This window comes from Cryptomeria japonica, chromosome 4 (genome assembly GCF_030272615.1).
Source record: "Cryptomeria japonica chromosome 4, Sugi_1.0, whole genome shotgun sequence".
NCBI lineage: Eukaryota > Viridiplantae > Streptophyta > Pinopsida > Cupressales > Cupressaceae > Cryptomeria > Cryptomeria japonica.
Window position 1 is genome coordinate 564978607 of NC_081408.1, and position 19010 is coordinate 564997616.

The 19010-nt window shown below is 40.7% G+C and overlaps 1 protein-coding gene across 1 annotated transcript; it reads right to left on the bottom strand.

Annotated features, from left to right (window-relative positions):
• Positions 1-1838: 1838 nt before the first annotated feature.
• LOC131036116 (uncharacterized) lies at positions 1839-18707 on the bottom strand. Its single transcript, XM_057967930.1, has 2 exons — positions 18255-18707; positions 1839-2250 (listed from the first exon to the last, which is right to left on the bottom strand). The coding sequence occupies exons 1-2, from the start codon at positions 18639-18641 to the stop codon at positions 2047-2049; spliced, it is 591 nt and encodes a 196-aa protein (XP_057823913.1). The 5' UTR covers positions 18642-18707; the 3' UTR covers positions 1839-2046.
• Positions 18708-19010: the final 303 nt, after the last annotated feature.

Consider the following 19010-nt stretch of genomic DNA (forward strand, 5'->3'; position numbering starts at 1 on the left):
ACTTAACATTGTCAATGCTACATTTGCTAAATGCAAAGGGAAGACCCATCTTGGAGACAAGTTTCCAAACATGTACAAAGAAATGAAGAACTAGGACAATCACAAAGTAGCTCATTAAATTTAAGTATTTACTTGTTGAAGTTGTTACGCCTTTAATCTTAAGTGTGCATAAAAACATGAGTAGTCGATCTGTGGCTACCACAACTTTTAATTAAATTATATGATCACTAATATAATCTTATAAAGATACTTAAGTTAGCCTATGTGGCATCCATGGCATAAGTAGAATATATAGGAGGCAGTGGTTAGTTTATCAGCATCCTATTGCAAATTGTGTTCCAAAAAATTCGGAGGTTTACCCCCTCAAAACTGAAAAATAATCAAGCATTCCCACCATATTTCCTATTGTAATCTCTCTTTGCAATTTATTTCATTACATGCACAGAGACAAAGGTAGGTCCAAAGGGATTACAAGGCACGTACTATAGCCTATATTAAAAGGAAGTACATACTTGTAAGCAATGTGACATAGCAAGTGCCTCCTACACCCCTAATCTACAATAAACTTAAAAAGGAATGAATAGTAAAGGGTCTACACACATAAACAATAAAGAATTGGTAAGTGTGGAAACCATCAACAACAAAAAAATTAGTGAATTGTCAATGTGAATATATAAACTATTTAATTAAAGATCAATATTTTTTGCATAAATTTGATAAGATTAAAATAAAGACTTAACTTGAAAAGGAATAGTTTATGGTGAGGTTAAGGAACTATTTAGATAAATTAAGGTGACTTGCTAAATGCAAATAATAAGTCATAAATTTGCTAGCATTTGTCAATTAAAAGATCATCAAAATCTCAAATCATACTTTCCCTGCTTACTCCCCAGTGAAAATATCCCCCAAGATACAATTCATTTGAGTTGTATTCTTGCATACAACTTGAAGAACCCAGCACGGCTTGCGTATAAAAATGTTGCTCAGCAACGAGCAACTTCATGCATAATTAATTTCAGGTATGATGTAACAACAAAGCTAATGAGATCTACCAAAAGGAACTGCTGGAGATAAGGAGGCTGAAGATACATGTACAAAGGGTTTTATACCCAGATAGCAGAAAAGGATGGGTTGATAATTTTCCCCCAGAAATAAATTATGTAGAAGACAATATATTATGCATAGGACCATGTGACTACTCCAGAACAATATTAATGTGAACTTCTGAGATAACTCGACAGCAACTGCTGAGAAAATTAAGGAAGCCCCTCTATGAGACCACTAGATCAGTGACACATTTATTCTTACTATTATCTATCAAAAGGACATCGGATTTTTGTTACTTGGTTTGCCTAGAACAAAGTTTTGATGATAGTGACCCAGTGTTCCACAGCCGTTGGGAACGGGGAGACAGGGACAGGCTTTGGGGACGGGGGGGCAAGGGGAAAAAGTTTCAGGGACGGGTTTCGGGGACGGGGGGACAAAGGGAAAAAGTTTCGGGGACGGGTTTTGGAGACGGGGGGACTTGGGCCTGGAGGGGGGAAACGTGTTTCCATGGAACACTGGATGATACTTATAAACTCTCTCTTTCTGAACAATGAAAATCATAAATCGACACAAATCACCTGCTAAATGAGCCCACGATATAATGAGAGCTACGAACTTTGTTGCTAGGAGATGAACAAAATATTTCAAAAAAATGTAGTAAACAACAGCATAAATGTTGTCTGGAATAAATAAAGCCCCGCTAAAAGAACTACTGCTTATTAATTGTGGCTGAAGGCTTTGCCAAATTGGATCAGTAAATTCTTTTGACTCATGCTTAAATCACTGTGGTGTAAGAAACTGTACCAAGAACTCCCAGTGTGAGGACAAATTAAAATTATCATTATTGGTTTTTGACTTCTTATAATAAATTTTCTGAATAACTACATGATTCTTAATACAGGAAGAATATCTGCAACAAATATTTTTATGAATGTAGAATATCTAACATAATTCCGATGACTTTGCATTGCTTTTGCAAACTCTTAAGCTTTGCCAAATTTATCTACCTTGATTTGGACTTGTATCATCTGACGATTGCACAGGCTTCATTGCCTTTCTAATGGGCCACATGCTTTCTAGAAGATAAGACAAACCTGTCAATACATGTAACCTACTAGCAGGAGTTCCTGTCTTCGCTAGTGCAGTTCCATATGTGTCCAGCAACACAAAACATGGAACATACTTGATGTCATATTGCAGAACCTGCAATAAAACATTCGAATTCTTATCCTACATGTGCAAGCTTTTCAAACAAGCACCCCAAAGAATATTAAAAAATATATACCATTGCCACAAAAGTACAGTAAAAATCCACACTAGCTGAAATGATGAACAAAATATTTAGTTTTAGATAATAAAACATTAAATTCTTAACAAAACATACATGGTCAGCAGAAATATTATTAGTTCTGATCAAACCGGAAATCATGAAACTAATGAAAATAAGTCACCCCAGCTCTGTAATGAAAAAAGTTGGGCTTAGCCTACAACTATAGCATATAAGAGAACTAACAATTAATGCTTAAACTATAAAATACCAACATTACCTTCCAATTTGTTTAGTTAAATTGGTTCAAACACTTTCGGTCACTCACCGAATTAAGTAGTAGAAAATCCAATCGGCTTTAAAGTTTTTAACTGATGCTGATTGGAAGAAAATGCTTATTGCCATGCGATGGCAAGTCATCTTAGAAATTATGGATATTATTTAGCATCAATTTAAAATCTAAAAATTAACGTCCTTACTAAAATCTAATAGCAAAATATTGTTTTGGACCAGTTCAAATGTTTCAAGTACATTTGAATTGGGAATTGGGATAAAAACGTACAAAAAAGTTTACATCCCATGACTGAATAAGATACAAGAAAAGCCAGGTCAACTCTTACACACTTTGAAAAAAAGGCCAGATATAAATACTCAAAATTGAAATTATGGGTAAGGTAAACAACTTTTCTTTAACATGATTAAAGACGAATCATAAAACGATTGACAGCATCTTAGAATATATGTAATAATGAATTTATAATTCGTTATTAAAATTATAAATTAATTGATATTTATGAATTACTTGAGAGCTAGGAGGTAGTTGACAGCTGAGAAACCCACAAATGTAATGCACACAGGCATAATAAAAAATGTATTGCTTCCTCTCTTCTCTGTCTATTTTATATTGTCTAGTACTATGATTATTCTTTCTTTATGAAATAATAACCCAAGGTAAGTCTCCCAATAATAAGGTTTAAGGTTTCAAATCCAAGCAAAAATATCTGGGAGAAAGAAGAAATTGGAGAGCCTAAGATTTAGGCATCTGTGAAGGAAAAAGAAAGACCCGAAACAAAAATAAGATTGAAATCATAAAAAGCAGACCATTACAACATAGGACATTGCAGGTCTTATTGAAACAGGGATGTATTGATCATAAACTCTGAACCTGCAAAGCTAAAAAGAGTGTTAAGTGTAAGTCCCCTTCTCACAGCAATTCTTATAGTGATAAGTTTCAGTACTTGAATCTGTTACATGACTGCCTATGCGCTACAAAGACAATTCACTGTGGACTCGAGCTCGAGCAAAATATTTCAAATGAAAACCACTAATGTAAAGGTGTCAATACTTTTGTGTAAACTCCGATAAGAAATGACTCACAGGGATGAGAAACCTCTGGACAATGACACACTGTAATGTCCCCTTTTCTGAAATAGGATAAAATAATAATAAAATATAATAATAAATTAAAATATGAAAATATAATAATAAATTAAAATATGAAATTAATATTAATAATAATAATAAAATATAAATTTAATTAAGTTTAATGAATGGTCAAAGGGCATGAAATAAAGAGTTATTACTATTGGAGTATTAAAGGTATAAAAGGAATGAATCAATCATCAACTTGGAAAGGAATGGAGGAAAACATAAGTGACTCGAGGAAATATAAAATAAATAATTATTTTCAAAAGACAGCATTTAAGGATGAATAATTGCGACTCTTTCAAAGGGTAAAAATAGTGAAAGGTGCGAGTCCCTCCCAATACAAAAAGGAGATCAAATCATTTTGAGGGGCATCAATTCAGAAAGCAGAAATTCAGAATGAAAGATTTGGAAAATAATTTATTATTCTGAAAGGCAACAATGAAGGGTGGTGACTCAATTCTTGTGAAAGGTGGTGACTCTTTCACCAAGAAAATATAAAGGAGAGATCATTCCGAGGATTCAATCATCACTCTATCAATTCAGCAATCACTCAATCATCAATCATCAATCACCACTACATCAAGTCAACAATTACTATATAATCACTCATGAATCCATCAAAGGAGATCATTTAATGATCCAACAACCATCAATGGAGATTCATCAATTCAGAAATTCATTATCAAATATCAATTTATTCAATTATATATACAAATACAAAAATCAATCAACAATCATTTTAAAATATCAATTTACAATCATCTACAAGCAATGAAATAATTCAATTCATCAATTCAAGGTAGAATTCCAGATATACACTCAGCAATACATATAATTTCAGAAATTCATTCAAGAATTATTCCTAGGAACATTCAAATATTATTCTAACGATTGATTGTCAATCCATAAAGAAATGTTATTCAGCAATAGTCTACCAAATATACCAAGTCATCAGTTTTGAATTCTAGTTAGTACTGGCAAACCGGACGGAGTCCGGGCCCATTGGGTGGGCTAAGGTTTGGAACAACAAGGTCTTAACCTACCCTTTGGCAAGCTAGGGGCAGAATCCTTGGTGTTGTCACCGGATGGGGTTCAAGCTCATGGGGTGGGCTAGGGTTTGAAGGCACGGGGTCTTTTTCTACCTTTGACAAACTAGGGACAGGGTCCTTAGTTTTGCCACTGTTGAGTTGGGGACAGGGTCTTTTAGCTCAACAGATTTGCACGGCATTTACGGAGAATTCAAGATTTGATAAACATGGGTGTTGTGCAATGATGTATTGACTTCAATACATTTATATAGATTGCAATCCATGACAAAACTATTATATCTTTAGTGAATTCTATTATTTTAAAGAATGTCCCAAAAAAGGGACATTACAATTGGTATTAGAGCATCAATCCTACCAACCTGCAGGACAAACCTACTTAACCACCATACAATGAGGGTTAACTATTCAACCCCTTCTTAAAAGTGAATCAAAGAATAGAATTAAAGACCAACATCGCACTTCTATATGGGTGAGCCTTTCAAATGTGTGCTTCATACCTTGCATGCATTTACATGTATTTATGCTTCATGCCTTATCTGTATTTATGTGTATTACTTCATGCCTTAGTGAATGCTTCATGCCTAACATGTATTTATGTGCATACTTCATTCCATATGTGTATGCTTCATGCCTTGCGTGTATTCATGTGTATGATTCATGCCTTACGTGTATTTATGTGCGGTTCATGTCTTACGTGCATTCATTCATTCCTTACATGTATTCATGCGTGTGATTCATGCCTTACGTGCATTCATGTGTATGATTGATGCCTTACGTATATTCATGTGCATGATTTGTGCCTTACATATATTCATGTGTATAGTTCATGTTATATGTGTATTCATGTGTAAGCTCTGTGCCTTACATGTATTTATGTGTATGCATTCTATCTCACATATAATTGTGTGCTTGCTTCATGCATAATATGTTTGTGGTATGTTTGCTCTATGCTTTATACAATCAATAAAGACAATCAATGTTACCCGGCAAGGATAGTCGTAGCTTGAGCTTGTGGTGAATCAATGGGTTTAATAATTTACCCTGAAACTGCTCACTTTGCTACTGATATACTGCCTCTCGAACCGAAAGAACTGGGACCGCATCAAATAGACTAGCAAGAGCAGAGGCAAAGCTAGTTTGAAAGCCACCCGGCAGACTCAAAACACCGCACAAACTCTTCTTTGCATCCGGTGCGGGCAAAGGTCAACAACCTCTCCATCCGCTCGACCATGGCAGCATCCTCCTGGAGTCTCGCAGAGGTCACAAGTCGCTGCGCTCCTAGAGTCATCTCGCCAATGAACTACTCAAAACTCTCTCACACCCTGCTGCACTCCCACAAGCACCCCCACCTCTCTGTAAGGACTGGTTACTACCTCCGTCGGCGGTGAAGTAGCCCTCTGCAGCGCCCTACTACTGGCAGAACTCCCTTCCTCGAGATCAATGATATCCAGAGAATACATCTCCCTGCCTGGAGATAGAGTGGCCTCCCCTACAGGTGCCACGGGGGTGAATTGGTAACGGCTCAACTAGGCACTGAGGTCAACCTGGAGAGCGCCTGCTTCCATCATTACCTCCTGCATATAACCTGGCACACCTGGCACATCCTGCTCCATGGAAGCCCCTGCACTCGCCAAGATACCCGGCCCATCCTGGGGACTAAGGCCACCCCAAAGTCGATCCCCGTTGTGGTCTCAACTCTCGGTGGTGTCATAGCGATCGTCACCCGAGGCTGCCCAAAGCTAGGTATTGGCACCGTGGTGACTACGCTAACTGTCCCGAATGACCGTGGCACCGCCAACTAACAAGTCTCCGATAAGCATGCTGGTGTAAACTAGACCTGAGCCTGGTGCGATGTTAGAATAGTGCTGGCTGGTGTGGATCCTTTTGTGCCTACCGATTCCATTACCTCCTCTTCAGGCAACCAGTCACCCCCTCTACCTGCCAACCGAAAACTCCCTCCGCTCACCTGGGAGGTGCCGGTGGATTCCTCCCTGCCGCTATCAGCATCCTCCTCCTCTGCGTCAGACTCTTCTGTGTCGGACTTCGTTTCTAACATGGCAGGCTTCTTCCTTTTAGTGCCCAGACGTGCCTCCGCGCCATGTGCCAAGACATCCAAATGCGACCAATAGAATATAGGCGGTTGGTCCGATGCAACACGACCCTGTGGCTCCAATGGCTGAGCCTGGGGTGATCTGCGTGCGGACTGCATCGAGAAATAACCCAATGTCGTGATATGGCATGTAAAATTTCTTGTACTGGAGGGTCATGAATTCGTCCATCCTATCCACCAGCAGTGATGCCCAATCATACACCACTCCATTGTGCAGCCCATTCATCAACACAATTTGTGCGATAGCTATATCAGACGCGCGGCTGGCACCTGTAAAGCGACTCTTTACTATGGACAATAAGCATCACCATACTCCCTTCGCCAAAAATGTTTTCTTGACCCCCCTACTCTTACCGGCACTTTTGAGGCTATCTTTCTCTCCCTGTGTGAAGTTATCCCGCAGCATCAACTGTAGCAAGGTGGCACGGTTTTCGGGAGTGATTTTCTGCTAAGTATCATTTTTTTTTTTCTTTCAACCCAGGTATGCCAAACACCCTGCTGAACTCGCTTGTCGTGAAAGAAACAGTTATCCGCTGGTGCTGATAGTCAAATGCAGACTGGTGGCGGTGTTTATCATAGGTGCCAATCATGGCAGGCAAAACTACCTCAAAATCTTTTATGCAGAAAACTGGCATTTGGACAGCCCAATGTACCTGTGCCTGGCGAAGATTTTTGCTTTATTGGATCGTCGTGAGGTGTCCTCGCCCACCAATTCCTGCAGTCTATTCCATTAAGACCCTCAAACACAATATTGTCCGTTGTTACCTCTTCCTTGTCCTTTGTCGACTAGGTTTTTGGACGATGCTTCCTGCTTTTCTAAGTGCTGCTCATCTCGAGGTTGCCTGCAATACGCACAATAGATGGCAAAACTCGCTTGCCTGTGTGCGTGCACTTGATTTTGAAGTTCTTCGCACTCCATGTAACTTGTCTTCCAATGGCTGCAACCGTTTTCTCCCATCCGCCTTATTCCTGTTTGTGTCCATTGATCCCCAATTAATTTCCTTAATCTGCTTTTATAGCTTTAACTTTCTTGCACCTGCCACTTTTTCCTTCCAACTGCCAACGTTTCCCTTTCAACTCTCACCGTACTGTGTATGGCTGATGGTGTCCGTGGTACGGTGTACGGCCTGCGGGTGTACGGTGTACAGCGTGCAATGGCAATTGCGGGCTCTCCTTCCTCCGCAATTTTTTTCCTTACGGTTGGCGGGGTATGCAATTTAATGTTTTTCTTTTTTTTCCCTTTTGGGCGTCGCGGGGTATATAACATGCAGGGGCAACTGCCTCACCGCACGATGGGCAAGCGGGCTCCACTGTACGATGGGCAAGCGGGCTCCACCGCACGGTGGGCACGTCGTGCCACCACACGCGTGGCCCCACCATACGACGAGTACCACCGTGCGGTGGAGCCCGCATGCCCACCATGCAGTGAGGCAGTTGCCCCCACACAATATATACCCTGTGGTGCCCAAAATAGAAAAAAAAAAGAAAAACATTAAATTGCATACCCCGCCAACCGTAAGGAAAAAAATTGCGGAGGAAGGAGAGCCCGCAATTGCCATTGCACGTCGTACACCGTATCACAGACAACATCAGCCATACACAGTACGGTGAGAGCTGAAAGGGAAATGCTAGCAATTGGAAGGAGAAAGTGGCAAGTGCAAGAAAGTTAAAGCTATAAAAGCAAATTAAGGAAATTAATCGGGGATCAATGGACACAAACAGGAATAAGGCGGATTGGAGAAAACTGTTGCAATCGTTGGAAGACAAGTTACAGGGAGGGTGAAGAACTTCAAAATCAAGTGCACACACAGGCAAGCGAGTTTTGCCATCTGGTGTGCGTATTGCAAGCAGCCTCGGGATGAGCAGCACTCAGAAAAACAGAAAGCATCATCCAAAAACCCAGTCGACAAAGGAAAAGGAAGAGGTAACAGCAGACAATATTGTGTTTAAGGGTCTTAATGGAATAAACTATAGGAATTGGTGGGCGAGGACACCTCACAATGACCCAATAAAGAAAAAATTTCGCCAGGCACAGGTACATTGGGCTGTCCAAATGCCAGTTTTCTGCATAAAAGATTTTGAGGTAGTTTTGCGTGCCATGATTAGCACCTATAATAGACACTGCCACCAGTCTGTATTTGACTATCAACACCAACTAATAACTGTTTCTTTCACGACAAGCGAGTTCAGCAGGGTGTTTGGCATACCTAGGTTGAAAGGAAAAAAAATCGGTACTTCGCAGAAAACCAGTCCCGAAAACCGTGCCACCTTGCTACAGTTGATGCTGCGAGATAACCTCACACAGGCAGAGAAAGATAGCCTCAAAAGTGTCGGTAAGAGTAGGGGGGTCAAGAAAACATTTTTGGCGAAGGGAGTATGGCGATGCTTGTTGTCCGTAGTAAAGAGTCGCCTTACAGGTGCCAGTCGCGCGTCTGATATAGTTATTGCACAAATTGTGTTGATGAATGGGTTGCACAATGGAATGGTGTATGATCGGGCATCACTGTTGGCGGATAGGATGGACGAATTCATGACCCTCCAGTACAAGAAATTTTACATGCCACATCACGCCATTGGGTTATTTCTCGATGCAGTCTGCACACAGATCACCCCAGGCTCACAGCCATTGGAGCCACAGGGTCGTGTTGCACCGGACCAGCCGCCTATATTCTACTGGTCGCATTTGGATGTCTTGGCACATGGCGCGGAGGCACATTAGGGCACTAAAAGGAAGAAGCCGGCCATGTCAGAAACGAAGTCCGACACAGAAGAGTCTGACGCAAAGGAGGAGGATGTTGATAGCGGCAGGGAGGAATTCATCGACACCTCCCAGGTGAGCGGAGGGAGTTTTCGGTTGGCAGGTAGACGGGGTGACCAATTGCCTGAAGAGGTAATGGAATCGGTAGGCACAGAAGGGTCCACACCAGCCAGTACTGTTCTAGCATCGCACCAAGCTCGGGTCCAGTTTACACGAGCACGCTTACTGCAGACTTGTCAGTTGGCGATGCCACGGTCATTCGGGATAGTCAGCGTAGTCACCACGATACCAGTACCTAGCTTTGGGCAGCCTCGGGTGACGATCGCTATGACACCACCGAGAGTCGAGACCACAGCAGGGATCGACTTTGGGGTGGCCTCAGTTCACCAGGATGGGTCGAGTATCTTGGCGAGTGCGGGGGCTTCCATGGAGCAGGATGTGTCGGGTGTGCCAGGTTATATGCAGGAGGTAATGATGGAAGCAGGCGCTCTCCAGGTTGACCTCAGTGCCTCATTGAGCCGTTACCAGCTCACCCCCGTGGCACCTGTAGGGGAGGCCACTCTATCTCCAGGCAGGGAGATGCATTCTCTGGATATCATTGATCTCGAGGAAGGGAGTTCTCCCAGTAGTAGGGCGCTCCAGAGGGCTGCTTCACCCTCGGCGAATGTAGTAACCAGTCCTTACAGAGAGGAGGGGTTGCCTGTGGGAGTGCGGCAGGGTGCGGGAGAGTTTGAGCAGTTCATTGCCGAGTTGAGTCTAGGAGCGCAGCGGCTTGTGACCTCTACGAGACTCCAAGAGGATGCCGCCATGGTCGAGCAGATGGAGAGGTTGTTGACCTTTGCCCGCACTGGATGTAGAGAAGAGTTTGTGCGGTGTTTTGAATCTGCTGGGTGGCCTGAGACGGAGAACCTGGGGATGCTGGAGGCTTGGCGCCTCACTGAGGGGGTTGGCGAGACCTGGATGCAGTCCTTGTTGAGAGAGGTGGAGCAGGCCTTCCGCGAAAGCTATCTTGAGCTCCGGAGGACACAACATATGGCATCCACAGCTGAGGCCTTGCGCGTAGCAACAGTGACGGCTCGGGAGGAGCTGACTACCAGGTTTCGGGAGGTTGAGGCTACTGTGGCACAGACTCAGACAACAATGGACATTCTGGTAGAAGATAAGTTTGCCTTGGTTATGCAGCTGGAAGAGGAAAGGGCATCCAGAGCTCGGTTAGAGACTCGATTGGTCAGTGCACTGGAGAGCGTGGACAAGAAGGATAAGGAGGTGTTAGAGGCAGCCTATATGGTTAAGACTGCAATGGAGAGGCAGATGGTGGCAAAACGGGATCTGAAGAGGAGAACTGAGCAGGTGTACGAGCTGTGTGGGCGATTGGCTTCCACCACTACACCACCACCAACGCCTTCTCAATCAGGGATGCCCTCTGCACCCCCTTAGTTTTTTATTTTGGGTTCTGTTGTAGCAATGTATTCCACATTTTGTTGTAAGTCGTCTGGAGACGACCTTTCTTTTTTGGGGGGGGATGATGTTGGCGGCAATATTGTAAGAGAATAAAACTAGTTAATTAAGTTGTATTTGTCTTTGTTAGTTCGGTAACCGAGGGATGGTAGTTACAGGTGCGACGGTTGGCCCTCGCACCCCCTTGGTACCTTTATATACCTTGGAAGGTAACTTGTACGAACATACAAGATTATGAATGGAATAGCATGTCTTATGTTTTATCTGATATCTCTTATGCTTCCCTTAGGAGATCACACTAAGCTTTGTGGAGTTGTTGCTTTGCATGGCAAAGCAAAGTCTAGTTGAATTTCACTATATCATTCATAATTTCTTACATTCCTAGGCTTAGATTAACTTTCTCAACCCTTCATCTCTTTTATTTTTTTTAAACTCAAGTTAATTTCCACGCTCCAGCAGCATTCAAGCATTCAAGATCCAACGTAAGTCCCCTTGTGATTCCAGCAAAATCACATAATAACGTCGTCTATTCAAGAGGACATCAAGACCTGACATCCAAAACCTTGGAGTCACCTCCTATGATCACGAAGTCCAGCATAAGAGGAGATTTTGTTCAAGAGAGGATAGGTATTTTATTTTGTGTTGCATAGTGCATAAAAAACACATCAATGGGTACGAAAAAGGATCAGGAAAAATTTAAATTGATTGGTGAGACGTTGGTTGAGTCTAATTTAGTGAAAACCATTAATTCCCATTTCTCTCCATCTCAAAAATGATAATTCTTTCGTGAAATGTAAGGGGTATGAACAGCATCCCTAGACAAAAGGCTATTTGACATCTGATCTGATTTCATTCTCCAGATATCATTTTTATCTAGGAGACTAAGATGTTTGTGGAAGGTATGTTGAGCTTGGTTCCCAAAATATGGGCTAGAGGCCAATACTAGTACATTGGGGCTCAAATTAGTTTAGGCAGTGGGGCTTGTCGATGGGACCCACGCAAATTTGTTCCTATGTGGTGGATTTCTAGTAGATTTTCGATGTCTATGGCTACTTCAAGTTTAGAATTTGGGGAAGTTAATCTTCTCACCAATGTCTATGCTCCGACTAATCACTCAAAAATGACTTTGCTCTGGTCTCATATTAGGATGGTTAGGTCCCTTGCTCCATATCTTCCTTGGATTCTTACAAGGGATTTCAATGTTGTTGCGTCTATGGAGGAAAAGAGTGAAGGCGCTGCTAGGCTTGAGCATTCTTCTAAGCTCTTGAGGGATAATAATAAATATTGATCTTTTGAACCTAGTTGACATAAAGCCATCTAATAGAATGATCACTTGGAATAATAGAAGGTGAGTTAAAAAAACTATCTTGGAGAGGTTAGACAAGTTCCTTGTGTCTAATTTTTGGGTTGGTGATAGTTGGACCACCAGCTCAGAGATCCTTGATTGGAAAGGCTCAAATCATTGGCCAATCAAAACTTTCAACTACTTTATTCAAAATCTCTAAAAATCCTTATTCCAACTTATGTGGCTTCATGATTCTTCTTCACAGGAGTTTATATCAAAATGGTGGTCTAAAGGGAAAACTGCATTTAGGACAAAAATGTTCTCTTTTGCCAAACAAATTCAATATGATAAGTGCATGCTGAAGAATCCTTTCACTTAGAAGCAGTTGCGGTGAAAGATTTGGAGGAATGGGAGTTGTGTGAAGAAATCTTTTGCAAGTAAGTCTTGTATTAATTGGTTACAAAAAGGAGATAGAAACACTACCTTTTTCCATAATTTTCTTAAGGATATGAGGCAAGGGAATCTCATTACCTCTCTCAAGTCCTCTAAAGGGAATCAGCCCTCTTCTCTCAAGATGATTTCAAGAGAGGTCGTTCATTATTACTCCACCCTATTTACTGAGGATACTCCTCCAGCGAGGGAGGAAGAGGATCTTTTTTTGGAGTGCATTCCCTTGTTGGTTTCTAATGAGATGTATGAGTCACTAAACAAACCCATCACTTTGGAGGAATTGGCGGGAATTGTGTTCTATATGAAAAAAGGGAAAGCCCCTAGACCTAACGGTTTTCCAATAGAGTTTTTCCAAGAGTTTTGGGATATTTGTAATGTCCCCTATTTGGAAATGCCCTAATTTAGCCCTAAATCTCAATTTCCAAAAAAAAACAAGAGCAGGGTTAGAGATATCTTTCTTCTGATTGAAGCCCTGCAAAACATGTTAGAAACAACTTACAACAATAATTCATTAAGTAGACCTTAATTAGAAATCATTAAGCATATAGCAGAAATATCAACTTAATCATAAGATATCTTCAATATGTTTGAGGAAGTTCACCCATAGAAGAGATTGGATAAGGTGACTTGATAGGGTGTCCTAGAGATCCTCTAACCTAGGCCCAAGAGCAAATATACCATCACTCTTGGCCTCATGTGGCCCGTGCCATCCATATGAGGTGGTGTACCTAGTGAGGTGTCATGTACCCGTTCCCCCTCATCTTGCCATCCATTTCCCACTTCCTATGATTGGACTTTTCGGTGTATTAATCCACCATGATAGAGGGATGAGGTGTATTCACAATAGGGTGCCCAGGAAGCCCATCTCTTCTAAGCCCAAAGGCAGTACCCCTTGTACCCCCTTGGCCCCGTGGGACCATTTGGTCACTACCATGAGGTGACGTACCTAGAAGAGTACCCCATCGTCGTACCCCTCTTGTAATTCACAATTTCCTCTACCATGGCTGGCTTTAATAATCATTCAAAACATATAAAAATTCTACTATTATGCATGTAATCTATGTATAATAAATAGACATAAATCACAGCATATCATGAAACAATAATGAGCAAGTACAATTAATATTTACCATGTGTTAGCCCTCTTTTTAAAACTTGAAAATTTTTAAATTTTTGGCTTTTAAAATCTCGTGTTAGATAGTTCTTCATTTGAAAGGCCTCCAATCATCTTCAAGTGTTAAGTCTCTCTTCATCCTCAATTGTTTCAATCAAGACCCTTGAAAGTCGTAATGCATCTTGTCGAGTGTTGCAAAAAGTATTAAATATAGAAATTGGGAGGAGATGGTGCAAGATCCTTTCATGAGGATCTTTCTAATTATTTAAAATGTCAACAATTGATCATTTCTCTCATGTTGAGGAACGTTCATAAACTCATCTGTAGTTATGTGCAAGTCATTGATGAGCAAATCAATATTCATTGGCAATTTCCATGAGTTTCACAACTCCTCCAAAACACCAATGCAAAATTGGTAACGGACTCCAAACAAGCAATGGGGAAGATTATTGAATCTATCAACAATGTGACTATAATCGGCAATTGGTGCATATGCAAAAGAAGCCAATAATATGAAGTTTTTTTTCTCTATCGGTTATTTGACAACCAAGCTACACATTGGCAAAATCATCCACGGTTTCATTGATATCAGCAAGTTATCACTTTATTAAAAGACCAACAAAGTTATGGATTGCATTCTTGACATTGATGACAACATTCTCATCCTCCATTTCACAAAGTTTGTAAAGTTCTAAAATGGTAATAACGATCAAAGAAATATGGAGCTTTCGGCAATCAATGGTCTATCAACAAGTTTGAATGTGGTGAGAACTTACCAATTTGATAAGATTCTCCAAACATGATCAGTAGTTTAAGTTTAATCCGCAAGTTTATGTGTATTCACAAGTTACCGATTTTGGGAGAATCAACCTAATGAAGACAAGTTTATAACTGTGGCTTCAATTGTCATTCAAGTGTCAACAAAAAAACATAATTGGTAAGTTTATTTCTGAAGAAAAAAGCCGATATGTATCAACTTCTTGTTGGTGAATTGGCCAAGTCCCCAAAGTTACCAATATGGTCAATAAGTTGATATTATCAGTCAATTTGCAAAGTTTTGAAAGATGCCCATAACATCAAAAAGGGAAGAATGTTTTTATAACTAAAATTAGTTATAAAATTTGGCAAAATAGATCTCTTATCATAAACATATCACCATCAAACCTGGCTACCTTGAAACCTAGGATGGGTTCCCTCTTATCATATCTTTGTTTCCGCACCTACGGTCTTTGGGTAACAATTTTCTTGAGATAAGTTGGAGCAAGGTGGAAGATTTCAAAACTTCTCAGATTCTAGATCAAGTATAAGTGTGTAGATGGAAAGAACCTACAAGTGGCCTCCAGGGGGTTACAAGGAGGACCGACAAGAACTTGGAATGACTTTGCCTCGCAAAGCTTGTAACTCCTTAGAGAGGAGAGATATTCTTGCTTGGGGCCCCAATCCGAAAGGAGAATTCTCGATGGCTTCGAGATATTAGGAGCTGGATAGGCAGATTCATGGGAGTATGAGGGTTTCTTAGTGGAAACACGTGTGGAGTAAGTTTTCTTGGCCCAAATGCAACTTCATGTGGTTGGTTGTTTAGAATAGGTGCCTAGCCTAGGATAATTTGAGAAAGAGAGGATTTTAGGGCCCTTCTATGTGTTGAAATTAGCCTTTCAGATTAATATAAGAACCCAGAAATCAGAATTAGCTCCTAATTAGATTGTTTGCTGATAAATAGAGATAAGAAAAATGAACACAAAGACACAAATACCCTGGGAAAACCTCCCTCTAGGAGGAAAAACCCAGCAACAACAGATCCTCAGATCTGATTATGTTATATTGAATTGTAAGTACAATAACAACCCAGCTAGGGCACAATTATCAGCTGAAACCAAACTTATCTCATAACCGCCGATTTGTGTGTGATTCAAGGGCTTCAGCTTGTTCGCTATCTTTGCAGCAGACTGTAGTATTTCGCATCACCAACAGAAGTGTTTCGCAGCACCTTCCTTGCTGACCTTTGGAGGAAGAATTCGCACTATAAGGAGCAGAGATATTTCGCACCTCTCAAATCCGCATGAATGTGAATATGTCTTTAAGCCTTGCAAGTGGCTGGTATATATATGGGGTTCATCTTTTTACTTATCTCTAAGTCGGCCCATTTAACCTTGGGCGCTAAAACCATTTTTGCATATTACAATGATGTGGATAGGTCCACACGTTTGGAGTGTAGGCTTAACTTCGTACATTTCAATATAGGGTCGGCCCTATAATGGAAGCATGTGTTTCTTTTATGTTTGGCGTGTAGGAGATAAAGGGGCCAGCCCTATGCACATAGAGATTGGGCCCAGCCCTAGAAGGATTCGGATGATGCCTTTAAGGCAATCCGAATCCTATTTAGTTTCCTAACCTAGTTACAAAATCAACACTATGTGTTTTCTGTGCAATAACGGTGAGGAATGCTCTTCGCATATCTTCTTCATGTGCCCCTTTTCTAGGGGAATTTGGCATTGTTGTTGGGGAGTTTCGAATAAGGCTCGTCTCCATGTTTCCTCCTTGGTTGAGTTTTGGGGTCTTTTAGGGAACTCCCCAACTAAGACTCCTTTTCTGCGCATTGCTTGGAACATAGGCCTTACTTTTATTCTTTGGCAAATCTGGTTGGAAAGGAACAAAAGGAATTTTCAAGATAAGAAAATATTAAGTCATCAATTATTGATGTGGATTATGAGTGTTCTAACTGAAACCTTGTTAGCAAAATGTGACTTGTCTACCCATGTGGATCTGGGTAATTTGGTTGTCATTCAGAGGATGGGCTTGGTAGGATGCAATATGAAGCTCCCCTCTTCCAAGATGGGTCAACAGGCCAAGAGAAAGGTCTATCCGGATGGCTGTTGGTTGCCCCCTCCTCATGATGTGTTAAAGATAAATACTGATGGCTCCTCCAAGGGCAATCCTGGGCATGCAGGGATTGGTGGAATTGGTAGAGATAATTTTGGGGTTGTCCTTTTCTTCTTTTCTATGTATAAAGGTCAACATACTAACAACTTCATGGAGGCTCTTGCTATCCTTTATGCTTTGGAGAGAAGCTGTGCCCTAGGATGGAGAAAAATCGTATGTGAATCTGATTCACAAACTGTGATTGATATGCTGAATAAGCGGCAGGTGGAGGGAACGAGCTGGTAATTGGCCTTGGTGGTCAATCAGATTGTGAGATTTTGTAGATCTTTGGATTAGGTTACCTTTTGCCACATTCCTTGGGAATGGAACAAGGTAGCAAATTATTTGAAGAAATGGGCTTTTACACAAATGGGTATGTGAAGTGTCAAGGACTGGGGTCACTTGTCCACAGAGTATTCTCAGAAATTAGAAGAGATTATTTGGGGGTTTTGAGAGACACCTGTTTGTCTGGTTATTTCTTTGCTTGATGTTTACCCTGTTGCTAAGCCTGCTGGCAATTGCTGCTTTGTAGTGATCTTTGTTGATTAATGATTTTTACCCCGCTTTCAAAAAAAAGCTGCTGTCTAGTTAACATTGTCTATAGGTAGTAAGTATTGGAAGGTGTTAAATATAAACTATCCAAGGGACCCTCTCGTTGTAATTGTCAGCATTGATTACCTTACATCTTCATTATAATCGAGATTATCTATATTAGAGCCTCTTCTGTTATCCTATAAGTCATCTAGGCAATAAACCACAATGGGTGGCTCGAAGATCAATATTTTGAACCTTTGTTTTTGCAATAGATAACGAAGCTAGCTTCTTAATATTTATAAATTGTTACAAAGTAGATCTTCTCAATTTCAGAAAAGAGCAATTTGAAAATCCTCATCAAAACCCCTTACAACAAAAAACAGAAATGGCCTGACAAAATTGCAGTCCTTCCTGTTTCAGCGGAGCAGCTACTTCTAAACCTTAAACCCTGTAAGGATTTCACATTTCGAAAAGAAAAATTCACCCTCTCAATTTTACTAAAATCCCTCCGAGTGGAATGATATCGAGTGGTAAAAGGATTCTGGGGTTCAATTTCATTGTAAAGAGTTGCAATTGAATAAATTGTTATGTACAAAATTGAAACCGTTTAATTTCTTTTATTCCTGGACCAGGTAGAACTCCAATCCGTCGACATCTTATTGAGGAGAACCCCACCAGCATACTTCAACGGCCAGCAAGGTGCGAGTACGCTTGGGCAATTTAACGGTGTTAAAAACAAAACCCTAATCTATACTAATTATTAACCGAAACAATTTGAACAAAAACAAAATAAGCCCTAGAACTAAATAAAAGAAATGCGGGAGGACAGGATCACCTCAGGCAACCATGCCTTGTTCTCCACGTCGGCCATCACAATGTTGAGCCATTCACCATTTTTGGCCTCCACCTCGGCCACAGTATTTGCCAAAGAAGCGCAAAGTCTGCACCTGGGCGAGTAGAACTCTAAGAGAGTCGCCTCTTTCTTAGTGGCGAGTGCTAACGCCAGAGCTCGCTCCTCCGCCTCTCCCTGCTCTTCTGGAGACAATTTAGAAGGCGCTGCTGCTGCTTTCAGTTTTATCTGACTATTGTTGCTCGCTAAACTGGTGATGACTTTCCCTGCATTGAAGAGCGATTGGAAAAGCCAGGGCATACCCACCCTGCATCCCTCTCCATTACACTCCCACGGCCATTTCCCACGCGAAAATTTTTCCTTCCCGTCCATGGCAATCCAGCCATCTCACATTAAACCGCATTCTCCTGCTTTCAGAGCTTGATCTCCTGTTTTTATTCAAATTAAAATATAGTAAACCTGTATAAATATTATAAATTAAAATTTTATATAGTTTTAATGCGAAAATGAGTTTTTTAAAAAAGTATAACAAGTGTCATGTAGTGGTCATATTGTAATAATAAAAAATTTGTTTAGAGGTAGGTTAGATATATTCTTGCAAAATAGTATAATAGAATGCATATAATTATAAGATAGTTATAAAATTACAATAATGTCTATAACTAATTCAAATCTTAAATCTTAAATCTAACTCTAAATTTTTAACCTAATTCTAACTCTAAATCTAACATTAAATAGAAC